Source organism: Gopherus evgoodei, chromosome 19 (assembly GCF_007399415.2).
Source record: "Gopherus evgoodei ecotype Sinaloan lineage chromosome 19, rGopEvg1_v1.p, whole genome shotgun sequence".
NCBI lineage: Eukaryota > Metazoa > Chordata > Testudines > Testudinidae > Gopherus > Gopherus evgoodei.
Window position 1 is genome coordinate 5990080 of NC_044340.1, and position 13953 is coordinate 6004032.

A 13953-nucleotide genomic window follows, 5' to 3' on the forward strand; every position below is an offset into this window, starting at 1 on the left:
AGCAGAAAGCTTACAGGGAGTGGAAGAAAGGCAGGATCAGTAAGGAAAGCTACCTTGGTGAGGTCAGAACATGTAGGGATAAAGTGAGGAAGGCTAAAAGCCACATCGAACTGGACCTTGCAAAGGGAATCAAAACCAATAGTAAAAGGTTCTACAGCCACATAAATAAGAAGAAAACAAAGAAAGAAGTGGGGCCGTTATACACTGAGGATGGAATGGAGGTTAAGGATAACCTAGGCATGGCCCAACATCTAAACAAGTACTTTGCCTCAGATTTTAATAAGACTAGTGAGGAATCTAGCGATGATGGAGGGATGATAAACGGGAATGTGGATATGGGAAGTGGATATTACCGCAACTGAGGTAGAGGCCGTACTTGAACAGCTCAATGGGACGAAGTCGGAGGGCCCGGACAATTTCCATCCGAGGATATTAAAGGAACTGGCGCGTGAAATTGCGAGCCCGTTAGCGAGAATTTTTAAGCAATCGATAAACTCGGGGGTTGTGCCATATGACTGGAGGATTGCTAATGTAGTTCCTATTTTTAAGAAAGGAAATAAAAGTGATCCGGGTAATTATAGGCCTGTTAGCTTGACGTCTGTAGTCTGTAAGGTCTTGGAAAAAATTTTAAGGGAGAAAGTAGTTAAGGACATAGAGGTCAATGGTAATTGGGACGAATTGCAACACGGATTTACTAAAGGTAGATCGTGTCAAACCAATCTGATCTCCTTCTTTGAGAAGGTGACTGATTACTTAGATAAAGGAAATGCAGTAGATATAATTTACCTAGATTTCAGTAAGGCGTTCGACACGGTTCCGCAGGGGGAACTGTTAGTTAAATTGGAAAAGATGGGGATGAATATGAAAGTTGTAAGGTGGATAAGGAACTGGTTAAAGGGGAGACTCCAGCGGGTCGTATTGAAAGGTGAACTGTCAGGCTGGAAGGAGGTCACTAGTGGAGTCCCTCAAGGATCGGTTTTGGGACCGATCTTCTTTAACCTTTTTATTACTGACCTTGGCACAAAGAGCGGGAATGTGCTAATAAAGTTTGCGGATGACACAAAGCTGGGGGGTATTGCTAACACGGAGAAGGACAGGGATACTATTCAGGAAGATCTGAACCACCTTGTAAACTGGAGTAATAGAAATAGGATGAAATACAATAGTGAAAAGTGCAAGGTCATGCACTTAGGAATTAATGATAAGAATTTTGGATATACGTTGGGGGCGCATCAGTTGGAAGCGACGGAGGAGGAGGAGGACCTTGGGGTACTGGTTGATAGCAGGATGACTGAGTCACCAATGTGATACGGCTGTTAAAAAAGCAAATGCGATTTTGGGATGCATCAGGCGGGGTATTTCCTGCAAGGATAAGGAGGTGTTAGTACCGTTATATAAGGCGTTGGTGAGACCCCATCTGGAATACTGTGTGCAGTTCTGGTGTCCCATGTTCAAGAAGGATGAATTCAAACTGGAACAGGTTCAGAGACGGGCTACAAGGATGATCTGAGGAATGGAAAAACTGCCTTATGAAAGGAGACTCAAAGAGCTTGGCCAAAAGAAGGCTGCGGGGGGATATGCTTGCTCTATATAAATATATCAGGGGGGTTAACGTTAGGGAGGGAGAGGAATTATTTAAGTTTAGTACTAATGTAGGCACGAGGACGAATGGGTATAAATTGGATATTAGGAAATTTAGACTTGAAATTAGACGAAGGTTTCTAACCATTAGGGGAGTGCAGTTCTGGAACAGCCTTCCGAGGGAAGTAGTGGGGGCAAAAGACTTTTCTGGCTTCAAGACAAAGCTTGATAAGTATATGGAGGGGATGTTATGATAGGATCGTTAATTTGGGCAATTGATCTTGGATTACCACCAGATAGGTCTGCTCAATGGTCTGCGGGGAGATGTTGGATGGGATGGGAACTGAGTTACTGCAGAGAATTCCTTCTTGGGTGCTGGCTGGTGAGTCTTGCCCACATGCTCAGGGTTTAGCTGATCGCCATATTTGGGGTCGGGAAGGAATTTTCCTCCAGGGCGGATTGGCAGGGGCCCTGGAGGTTTTTCGCCTTCCCCTGCAGCGTGGGGCACGGGTCGCTTGCTGGTGGATTCTCTGCAGCTTGAGGTCTTCAAACCAATTTTGAGGATTTCAATAACTCGGTCCTGGGTTAGGGGTTGTTATAAAATTGGATGGGTGGGGTTCTGTGGCCTGCCTTGTGCAGGAGGTCAGACTAGATGATCGTATTGGTCCCTTCTGACCTATGAGTCTGAGTCTATAGTACACCTCTGAGTGCACGCCCCCTCAATAAATTAAAAACACTTTTTTTATGTGTTTAACACCATTATAAAGCCTGGAGGCAAAGCAGGGTTTGGGGTGGAGGCTGACAGCTCTTGACTCCCCCAAGTCTAACCTTGCAACCCCCCCCAGAAGGGGTCCTGACGGCCAGTTTTAGAACCCCCGATGTAGCTCATTTCTGGGTTCCAAAAATATGTACCAAATTGAGGCTTTCCACTTGGTGATTTAAGTTGCCTTGGTTTAATTCAGTCCGTCCTGTTTCTTGTGATGTTTTAACCTGTAGGACAAGGGAGTTAAGATTAAGAAAATCCCCAGGACTTGTTCCTTCTCAAAGCAGAAAATAGCATCTGCTTTACTTCAGTTTCTTCAACTCCCTATCATGCTGGAGGGTGCTTAGATATTAGCCAGCACTCAATGTTCTCTCTGAGTTGGTTCTGTGGAAAAGTGTCTGTCTGAAGAGCTGTTGGAGGAAGTGTATTCAACTAACCTGACTTATTTGCTGTGAGAAGGCAGGAAGGTGGGTGAAATAATTTAAATTAAATAACTAAAAATATCCAGGTCTTTAATTTTAGGGGGGGGGGGAATGTTTCCTCCACCCTGCTGAATTTTAAAATGAACAGAGAGGAAGCTGGAAGTGTAGGCTGGCTTCCTAGGAATGCGATGATAGAAATGCCTACTGCTTATCAGTGTGGGAACCAAATCTCTTTCTTGAGCTATTATTGTTTAGCATCATCACTTTGTTTTGCTCATGCTCTGATACTCAGGATTTCAACCAACAGGATTCTGAAAATATAAAAAGGCCTGGTTAACATTTCACTCCCATATTACTAGGGAAAGCTTGTTTCTTTTGTAGACTATGGGGGAGAATTGGGGTTCAGAATTTATCACCTAAATTTTCTGAATAAACCAAATAGAGCCAGATTTACAATAGCAACCAATAACACATACTGCACAAACCAAAGGATCAAACAGTAGTTTTCTCAAATGGCAGCTAGCACATGGGACTATGCGGATCTCTAAAGAGCTTTCAGGTCAATCTACTGCTGTACCCCCAGAACTTGGTACAGAACCTGCACTGAGACACAGGCACTGACTATGGGAATGTCTACACTGCAAAAACCAAAACAGCACTGCAGCAAGTCTCAGAGCCTCGATCAGCCAACTTGGCCTTGCGCTACTGAGCTAAAAATTGCAGTGTAGATGTTCCTGCTCATGCTCTGGGACCTGTTGTGGGAGGGAGGCTCTCAGAGCCTGGACTTGATCCCAAGCAGGAATGTCTGCACTGCTATTTTAAACCCCGTAACTCAAGCCAAGGTTAGTTCACCTGGGCTCTGATACTTGCTGAGGAAGGGGAGGTTGCAGTGTAAACGTACCCCAGATATTTCTATATATTTACTTCCCATCCTTGCCAAGTGTCAAGAGTTTACAGATTGTTCCTTTTGTATTTGGCCTGCTTTTCTTTGCTCATTTTCTCAGTGTTACCTGAAACTCTCTGGGCTCCCCTGCTGGGTAAACCCTGCTGTAGTTAGTGTGTAATCACCAGTGATGGTAATTCAGTAGGGTGTTGATAAAATATGACTTAAAACATAGTACAGGTACACCGCCAGCAAAGTAAGGGGGTGGGCGGGCAGACAGTCCCTCTATAAGACTCTGTGTGGTCCAAGCTTAGAGACTGCTCCTTTTCATGGCTCACCAAAAATCCAGCCATCCTTCTAACCTGCATTTCTAGATGGGGCCAATTGCCAGGATCTCTGCTGTCCAGCAACTAAAGTTACTTGACTTACTCTGCTTTAGAAACTGGCCTGGGTGATGGGGCATTTTGCCTTAACAGGGCTGGTAAAGGATAAAATGGTGAATATCTCATACCTATAGCTGGCTGTTACTGGCCTGTAGAACTGTGCATTGCCTTTTGAGGGAACTCTGTCACGTCCTTAAGTGAACTCTGTCCACTTAGAAAAATTAGATGCCTGCAAGTCACCAGGGCCTGATGAAATGCATCCTAGAATACTCAAGGAGTTAATAGAGGAGGTATCTGAGCCTCTAGCTATTATCTTTGGGAAATCATGGGAGACGGGGGAGATTCCAGAAGACTGGAAGGGGGCAAATATAGTGCCCATCTATAAAAAGGGAAATAAAAACAACCCAGGAAACTACAGACCAGTTAGTTTAACTTCTGTGCCAGGGAAGATAATGGAGCAGGTAATCAAAGAAATCATCTGCAAACACTTGGAAGGTGGTAAGGTGATAGGGAATAGCCAGCATGGATTTGTAAAGAACAAATCGTGTCAAACTAATCTGATAACGTTCTTTGATAGGATAACGAGCCTTGTGGATAAGGGAGAAGCGGTGGATGTGATATACCTAGACTTTAGTAAGGCATTTGATACAGTTTCGCATGATATTCTTATAGATAAGCTAGGAAAGTACAATTTAGATGGGGCTACTATAAGGTGGGTGCATAACTGGCTGGATAACCGTACTCAGAGAGTAGTTGTTAATGGCTCCCAATCCTGCTGGAAAGGTATAACAAGTGGGGTTCCGCAGGGGTCTGTTTTGGGACCGGTTCTGTTCAATATCTTCATCAACGATTTAGATGTTGGCATAGAAAGTACGCTTATTAAGTTTGCGGACGATACCAAACTGGGAGGGATTGCAACTGCTCTGGAGGACAGCGTCAAAATTCAAAATGATCTGGACAAATTGGAGAAATGGTCTGAGGTAAACAGGATGAAGTTCAATAAAGATAAATGCAAAGTGCTCCACTTAGGAAGGAACAATCAGTTTCACACATACAGAATGGGAAGAGACTGTCTAGGAAGGAGTATGGCAGAAAGAGATCTAGGGGTCATAGTGGACCACAAGCTTAATATGAGTGAACAGTGTGATACTGTTGCAAAAAAAGCAAACATGATTCTGGGATGCATTAACAGGTGTGTTGTAAACAAGACACGAGAAGTCATTCTTCCGCTTTACTCTGCGCTGGTTAGGCCTCAACTGGAGTATTGTGTCCAGTTCTGGGCACCGCATTTCAAGAAAGATGTGGAGAAATTGGAGAGGGTCCAGAGAAGAGCGACAAGAATGATTAAAGGTCTTGAGAACATGACCTATGAAGGAAGGCTGAAGGAATTGGGTTTATTTAGTTTGGAAAAGAGAAGACTGAGAGGGGACCTGATATCAGTTTTCAGGTATCTAAAAGGGTGTCATCAGGAGGAGGGAGAAAACTTGTTCACCTTAGCCTCCAATGATAGAACAAGAAGCAATGGGCTTAAACTGCAGCAAGGGAGATTTAGGTTGGACATTAGGAAAAAGTTCCTAACTGTCAGGGTAGTTAAACACTGGAATAGATTGCCTAGGGAAGTTGTGGAATCTCCATCGCTGGAGATATTTAAGAGTAGGTTAGATAAATGTCTATTAGGGATGGTCTAGACAGTATTTGGTCCTGCCATGAGGGTAGGGGACTGGACTCGATGACCTCTCGAGGTCCCTTCCAGTCCTAGAGTCTATGAGTCTGAGTCCTGGATGCCAACCCCTTCAGCCTTGTCCGTTGTCTCCTCTAAGTTCTGGGACCCGTGTGGGCATTTGGGACACTCATTTATGTCAGCACAAATGTGCTTCTCTCTTACTTCATTCCAGAAAACTGTTGCCAAGCCTTAAAACCAAAAAGCCCCAAGAACTTGTTCTGGTAATTGGGACAGGGATCAGTGCAGCAGTAGCTCCCCAAGTCCCAGCACTGAAGTCTTGGAAAGGGTTAATCCAGGCCCTGCTGGATGCTGCTATTGACTTTGATCTTCTTGAAGAGGAGGAGAGCAGAAAGTTTCAGAAGGGTCTCCAAGAAGATAAGAACCTTGTTCATGTTGCCCATGACCTTATCCAGAAACTATCTCCGGTGAGTGAGCACATGCAGCAGGATTCATCAACTTCAGGGCATAGAATGTGGGTTTGAGAGCAGGGGAATGGCCAAGGATTCTCCCCAGCCATTGCCCTGACTAGGCCTGGCTGGACCTTCCAGTCAAAGTTGGGTATTGCTCTCTCTGAAACCCATCCAGTGGTCCTGGGCCTGTCCTTGGGGCAACCTCAGGTTTGAGAGAGTTGAATGAAGTGGCTGCTCCCACTACTTAGTGTGCCAGGATCAAGGCACGAAACCAGTCTGGCTGGGATCAGTGAGATGGCTCCTCGGTCATGTTAGCTTGATGGCTCTGGCCCAGAAGGTCATGATGTTAGGGGCTCAGTTGCGTGTTTGTGGAGATCAACTTGCTCTAAACGCTGTTTCCTTACCTAGTTGTATTGCAGAAAGTACCTGCTCCCTTAGCAGCCTAAAGTAAATGTTTTTTCCTTAGTGATTTACGGGTAAGCATGTTCTCAAAGGTGGGATGGCTGGAGGGGGTAGCCCTGAGGATGTGGTGTTTGGGGAAGAACATGCTTCTGAGTTAGGGGTTTTGGGGAGGCCTGGCTGCCAGTGGTCTTATTTCTGGGGTTATGGGATCAGATGTGACCTCAGGCCTTGTGCTCCTACCAGAGGGCAGTACTAGAGGTGTTGCAGTTAAGTGTTCTATTTTGAAAGATTAAATCTAGATCCCTTCTGCCTGCCTGGGTGTTCAATAAAGAGTAAGGATCCCACTGTATTTGAAGGAAAGAGCAGGGTGCCTCGCTTCTGGCTCCAAACGATGAGCATATTAGACATGCCTGGACGGGCAGATGATCAGTTTGGTGTCCTGGCCAACATTCCATCTCCGCTGTTAATGCAGCCTTGCACTCCTAACCTGAAAGCTCTTTTCTGATCACATAAGTGCAGCTCTGTTTGCCCTACACAATCTGTGCGCCGCCACCTCCCCCCCACCCCCCCGCTAACTCACTGCTTTGCAAAGTGCTTCACGCTATGTGTGTAGGTTTGTATACTGCCCTCGTCCAGTGTATGAAAAGTGCTCCAGGAAATCAAATTCCCAACTCTGACCTTGATTTGTTTGATTCCCTCCACAGCGCACTAGCAATGTCCGCTCCACATTTTTCAAAGACTGTTTATATGAAGTGTTTGATGACCTGGAGTCTAAAATGGAAGATTCTGGGAAACAGCTGCTTCAGTCTGTGCTTCGCTTAATGGAAAATGGAGCACTCGTATTAACCACAAACTTTGATAACCTGCTGGAACTGTATGCAGCAGACCAAGGGAAACAGCTTGAATCTCTTGACCTTACTGATGAAAAAAAGGTAAATAGTGTGTCAGCCAGGCTGAACATTCTACTCTTCGTTCACACACATCATAGGTCAGTGGTGGTAGAACATCCTGCACTGACGTGAAATGTCATGCTGTTGACACTGACATCACTTTATAGTAGTAGATAAAATACACCAGGCTGGATGATATGTAGTGTTGCATGTTTAAGTGTCTCTAGTATTCTGGAGAGAGGTTGGTAAGAACAGTGAATCCTTCAAGTTCCTTGCGTCCCGAATGTTGATCCTTAGAAATGCTGTGATTGCTGGTGGACATCCTTGTAAATCAGGAGAGGCCTCTAGGCATCTTTAACAGCTTTCGTACTGCCTTGATCTGTTGTTAGGACTCCTGGCTTTCACTTGCCAATGTACTCCCAGCTTTATTTAACTCCAGGTGGGACTTGGCTTTAAGATTTTGAGCTATGCAGGAAGCTATATGCTCCAAACAAATCTGATTTATCTTTAGATAAAACCTATTCCTTTTGGGGTACATTCTAGAATATATAATGCACACAGGGTCATAACCTTCAAGGCCTTGCACAAATTAACCCATCTACTTTTCTGTTTTTTTGTCTGCCTTTCCTTCTCCCATCCGCCATGTGGCTTCTTGTCATCGTCTTCCTGTAATCTCTACTTTCTTCCATGTAGCCCACCCCTTTTCCTGGGACCCCGTCCCTGATCCACTTTGTCATGTGTCAGAACTCTAGTCCGAGTCCCTCCTTGCTTCCCTAACAAGGCTTCTGATCCCTAGTTCTTCCCACGATGGATCAGTCAATAGACATAAAATCCTAACTTTATATTGCTTTAACCAACAGCACATTCTAAATTCCACCACTCAGTAACTTGGTGCTCTGCATCCTATTCCTGATCCTTACATTGTCAGTTTAGATCTTGGGCAAGAATCGGCTCTCCATACTGTCCATAAAGTAGCAGGCACGCAGCAGGGGCTATAGAAATAGTGTGAGGAGTTAGTGATTTTTTTTCCCCTTCATTAGGTCTAAGTAAAACATACCACAGTTCAATCACATTTCTAAACTCCACTCTCCAACATGACCTCCCAGTCTGTACCGTTGGATATATTTCCAATGATACAAATGTAGCATTCTCAGTCATGGCAGGATTAAATACGGAGATGAGGTGTATAGGAATGAATTTGCAAACATGGTAAGAAACTATATGAAAATGTGATAAGGATTTTTTGTTGAAGCATACAAAGGCTAAACTGCTAAGCTTTCTCAAAACTGTTTTGAGTCTAGATTGGAAATAGAATAAACATGTAGATTTAAGAGAAATGCATATTAAAATGTCAGCTTGTTTTATCCTTGCTGAGTTCTGAGTCAGGATTCCACCTTTTCCTATCAACAGTGGGTGACCGGGACAAACAACTGAACCTCTGGTGCAAATGAGCATTGAGGCACCAGTTTAGTCTGAGGTATGACAGGCTGTATCCGGAACTCATGAGAGTAGGGACATGAAGGAGAAGCTAACTTTTCAAATAGACTGAAATTCAGGACGCTCCTGAAAAGCTACACGCTGTTACTAACTTGAAGCAATTACTGAAAAATGATGACTGCAAGACCTGCAGTGAGGAGCTTGGGAAGAGCATCTGGCTCCCCTATGGAGAAATGGCCCAAGCTGACCCTTAATGGGCCTTGAATAAGCACTGGCCTCCTGTGGTTTAGATGCCTTGAAGATGATTTGGGTTTGTTTTCTTCACATGCTCTGGGATTTTTCTGCATCTCTTCTTCCTCCAGAGTTTCAGGAATGTTCCTTAACAGTTTTTAATTCCTGCAATGTGCGATTTGACAAATGAAGACCTCAAGTAATGGCCCACTTTGCCCCCACTAACTTCTGACTTGCCCAGGAACCCAAATGGATGGGCACATCTTGCTGATATTCCTCAGGCCGTGTTTGTTTTGTGCAGGTGCTGGAGTGGGCGCAAGAAAAAAGGAAGCTCAGTGTCTTGCATATCCATGGAGTTTACACAAACCCTAGTGGAATAGTGCTTCATCCAGCTGGGTATCAGAATGTGCTGCGGAATACAGAGGTTATGGTGAGCCTCAGTCTGCTTGTGCTCTCTTCCCTCCCTCCAGACCCCCAAGCTGAGAAAGCTTTGCTTATCTACAGTCTTGTGCTTGTTTGGTCTTTTCCCGTCATCTTTTGGGGGTAATGAGGCTAGCTTTTCCAGTTTAATATTTCTGCTTCAGCAGAAAGTTCGGACTGAACTGAGTTCAAAAATCTTGCCTCGAAAGGGACAAGACTCAGACTATATTGAGAGGTGGGATGTTTACATTTTCACTGTCACTTGTTGCTCATGGCAGACTTGGTGTTGGCTTTCTGCTGATATGATAGTTACCCCGAGAGACTGAATTTGCTCTGCCTGGAGGTAGGATTGGTGGATAAAATCAATGTTTTCTACTTCTTGGCAATTGCTTCTAAATATCTATAGATCTAATGTGTCATTGAACACTGTCCTTAGTGTGGGACTAGAACATATTTAGCATAGGATGTTCAGTTACAGGGTACAGAAACATCCAGAAACCTCTCTCTTGATTAGACAGTCTGGATTGAATTTCTCAGGCCTACTAAAGCCAACGTTCGTAAATTCGTTCCAGAAGAGTGGAAGAAAGCTGATGTAGTTTAAAAAGGGCAAACGGGATGACCTGGGTGATTATCGGCCTGTCACTCAGACATTGATCCCAGGCAAGATAGTGGAGCAACTGATACAGGACTTAATTAATCAAGAATTAAGATGGTAATATAATTAATGCCAATCAGCATGGGCATATGGAAATAGATCCTGTCCAACTAACTTGTAACCTCATCAAAATATTATGTTTGGTTGATAGCAGTAATCGTGCTGTAATGTACTTAGACTTACGTAAGGCATTTGACTTGGTATCACATGACATTTTCATTAAACTAGTATTATATAAAATTAACATGGCACACATTAAGTGGATTAAAAGCTGGCTAACTGCTAGGTCATTGTAAATGGGGAATTGTGGTTCGGTGGGTGTTTCTCTAGGGGTTTCTGCAGGGATTATTCCTACATTAGTAACATTTTTATTAATGGCCTGGCAGAAAACAATTTGCAGTGACACAAATTAGGGGATTAGTAAATAGCTAAAAGGACAGGTCACGGACACCGAGCAATCTGGAGCGCTTGGTACGATGGGTGCAAGCAACAAATATATATTTTAATATGGCTAAATGTATACACCTGGGCACACAAGGTAGGCCATACTTACGAGATGGGGGAATCTATCCTGGGAGTTTAGGGTGAATCTGTGTTTGAGATGAATGGGTGAGTTGCCAGGGGATAGTTCGGTTATTGTTGGAGTTGGTCATTTAAATAATTGCAAGGAGCCTGGGATGTAATTGGTAAAAGCCAACTAGTGTGTAGCTTGCACATTGTGAAGGCTGCAGTAAAACTTGCCCTAACTGCTAAGATACTTCTTATGGTTCCTTTTTAAAGGGAGAGATCCAGAAGCTGTATGAAAACAAATCATTCTTGTTCCTGGGCTGTGGCAGGACTGTTGATGACACCACGTTTCAGGCCCTTTTCCTAGAAGCTGTGAAGCGCAAGTCAGACCTGGAACATTTCATGCTTGTGCAGAGGGGAGACGTGGATGAGTTCAAGAAGCTCCGTGAAAACATGCTGGATAAAGGGATTAAAGTCATTTCATATGGAAATGAATATGCAGACTTACCTGACTACTTTGAGAGGCTAACAAGTGAGATCTCCATGCGGGATCAAACAGGTACATAGTGATGGGGGCTCTGTGGTGAATAGTAATGCACTACACCCGGGCATGCATCACCTCATCTCTCCAAGCCACTTCAGCAAGGGCGTCTGTGTTTAAATGATCGTTTAGCAAGCTCTGGGAGCGGGGTTATAATGGTAAAGCCTAAGCTACCCATTCTCAGCCTTGAATCTCATTTAGGTATTACTGTCCCTTTCTCTACTCCCTTGGCAACACTAAAATACCAGTTAACAGAAGATTTGAATTACAGATTATGCCAAAGGAATAATCTTCAGTACTTTTTTCACATTTTGTTTATTACTCATTGAATCATTAGTTCTCCCCAAATTCTGCTGAAATAATGCAGTTGGGGTCTGGTTTCACTTCAGTGCAGGTTAAATGTAATTACAGAAGATTATTTTGGTACTGTTCCTCCTACACATCAAACATGACTTCTAGTTTGTTTTCTAGCAGTCATCATTTTCCTCCTCTCTGCACCTTCAGCAAAATGAGTGATGGAATTTCCTGCAGCTGGATTGCTTGATCTGCAAATGATTTAAAATAAACCAAATTCTGCCTCTTGTTGATACTTTGATGTATAAAAGGCCAAATATTTGGCTTCTTGCATTTACCTTGTAGAACTATCAGGGAAAGGAATCGACTGGCTGGAGGATAGCTGGCAAGTCCTGATCTATGCTCAGACAGCATGGCTGAAGGGTGGTTTGAGTTTCCAACATTCCAGGGGGGAGGAGAAGCTTGTTAGTCTTTGAAGTTCATTGCCAAAGCAAAGCAATGCCTGACGCTCAACTTCATAGTGTTTGTATGTCTAACATAACTCTAGGTGTCTATAAATCGAAGAATCACATGGGGTAGCCATTACCACCTTCCAGCAGAACACTCCCATGCCAGCTCTGCCTGTTCTAATAGTTTAAAATGTTGCCACCTTGACCTTATTTCCCCTAGAGACAAGGAATAATGGGGATGGGGGGGAGGGAGAGAAGCATGGTGAGGAAGGGGGAATGGCAGGGCCCATGGAGCTGTGCTGGGAATCCCTGAAGTCAGCAGACATGAGAGGGGCAGGGATGATGTAATGAACTCTGCCTCCAGAAACTGCAGTGTATTACCCCCTTCTGTAACAAGCCCTTTTCTCTTCCAACAACTCGGCTCTCTCTCTGTGGGTGCTTTTGTTTTTTCTAGCTCTCCAGTCATGCTGGCAGTCTAGACAGAGAGTACCTCTATTTCTAAGTGGAAAGCAGATTTTGTTTGAAAGTAGCTCAGGCCTTTAGCCATCAAAACACCAGACACACAAGCCAAATAGTTTCCTTTACCGGTCACCTTTGTAGTTCTGAATTCTACGTGTACGCTTCCAGTGTGAATGGTGGCTGCTCATGCAGCCTATAGTACCCTGCTGATCTAGATTTGAGGGGTAAGAGTGATCCTTCCTGGCCAAGGTGCAACTTGCAAACCACTCATTACCCATTCTCACATGGGGGGGCACCAGCACAGCAGGAACAGGAAATAGTGAGGTCCCTTGGGTTGTTCACTGCTTCAGGTTTTGTTTCCTGGGGTTCTAGTTGAATGTAGCCATACCAAATAACATTTCTTAAATGGTATCTTGTGTTCCCCAGGTCTGCCTAGAGAAGGACAGCTAAATGGCTCTTCTTCAGCCCACACTGAAATCAAAGGTATGGAACTTTCTCTTGAAGCTCAAGAGAGATCATGGCAAAACTGATAATCCATTTGCCTAACCTGTGGGGCAGCTCTAGAGGCATATGTCCAGAGGTGGGTATCCCTCTCCCAAAGGTGCTAAAAGTAACTGCTGCTTGTGCATGGAAGAATGAGTAGTAGCAGCAGCTTTTAGATGTGCCAGTAATGCTAGATCTGAAAACACTAATTCAAAACCAACCATCTATCTTCCTCAACTGGCTGACTTTGGAGGGGTGGAATTGAAAGCAGCTTTTACTGAAGGTTAGCCAGGAACACAGATCAAAAAACAGCTTAAAGGCTGCTTGCACCTACTCACAAATTAACACTTACACAGAAGGGAGCATGTGCTACTCTTCCTCTTCTGGGGGTACAGCTGATCACTGGTGCTGGTAGGATCAAACTTAGCACTATGAGGTGCTGTGAGCAGCTTAATTAGGATGAATTAAATACTGTCCTAGACTTGTGTGAAAGGATATTTTAACTTTACAGAGGGTGCAGCACCTGAGCATCTACCCTTGCAGCTCAACTGACTGTGCTACTGGTTAATCTGAGTTAAAGACTCTGGCACCTACTGTACAGGCCTGTGAATCTCAAAGTCAGAAGAATCTCACCTTTCAAGAGCTAGTTCTTAAGCAGCTGTGTTCCTGCCACTCTAAAACCAGAAGCTAGAAACCACCAGACTTCATGGAGTCCCAGTTGGAAGGTCCTGGCTGGTGAAGACTGCTTGTAGTTTACACAGCCACTCTGATATCCTCTCTCTCAAGGTTGCAGAATCTGCAAGGAGAGTTTCTCTCACAACAGCAGCAGCCTTGGCAGTTTCAGACCTTGTACTTCTGTATTCTGTACACTTCAATGAAATGAAACTTGAGCAGTTTTTATTACTTGAAGCTCTAGTTTTCTAGTCCTTTCTTTATACTGTACAGTATTTTGTATGTGGGAGGTGTATTAAAAGCCTGCTTTACTTAGCTGTTTTGGCTTGATTGATTTCAGTAGGGTGC

At 44.1% G+C, this 13953-nt stretch overlaps 1 protein-coding gene across 6 annotated transcripts in view; it reads left to right on the top strand.

Moving 5' to 3' along the window:
* Positions 1 to 13920, top strand: part of FAM118B (family with sequence similarity 118 member B) — a 31034-nt gene extending 17114 nt beyond the window's left edge. For 4 of the 6 annotated variants that reach the window (XR_003997167.1, XR_003997165.1, XR_003997164.1 and 1 more), the window contains 6 exons: positions 5928 to 6180; positions 7272 to 7499; positions 9427 to 9555; positions 10981 to 11266; positions 12877 to 13030; positions 13445 to 13920. Coding sequence is in view for 1 of the 6 variants with exons in the window: in XM_030538056.1 (XP_030393916.1) it covers positions 5928 to 6180; positions 7272 to 7499; positions 9427 to 9555; positions 10981 to 11266; positions 12877 to 12933; positions 13445 to 13485 (994 nt within the window). In the remaining 5 variants the exon portion in view is untranslated. The remainder of the gene's footprint in view (positions 1 to 5927; positions 6181 to 7271; positions 7500 to 9426; positions 9556 to 10980; positions 11267 to 12876; positions 13031 to 13444) is intronic. The other 2 variants (XM_030538056.1, XR_003997168.1) reach the window with 2 other exon arrangements.
* Positions 13921 to 13953: the final 33 nt, after the last annotated feature.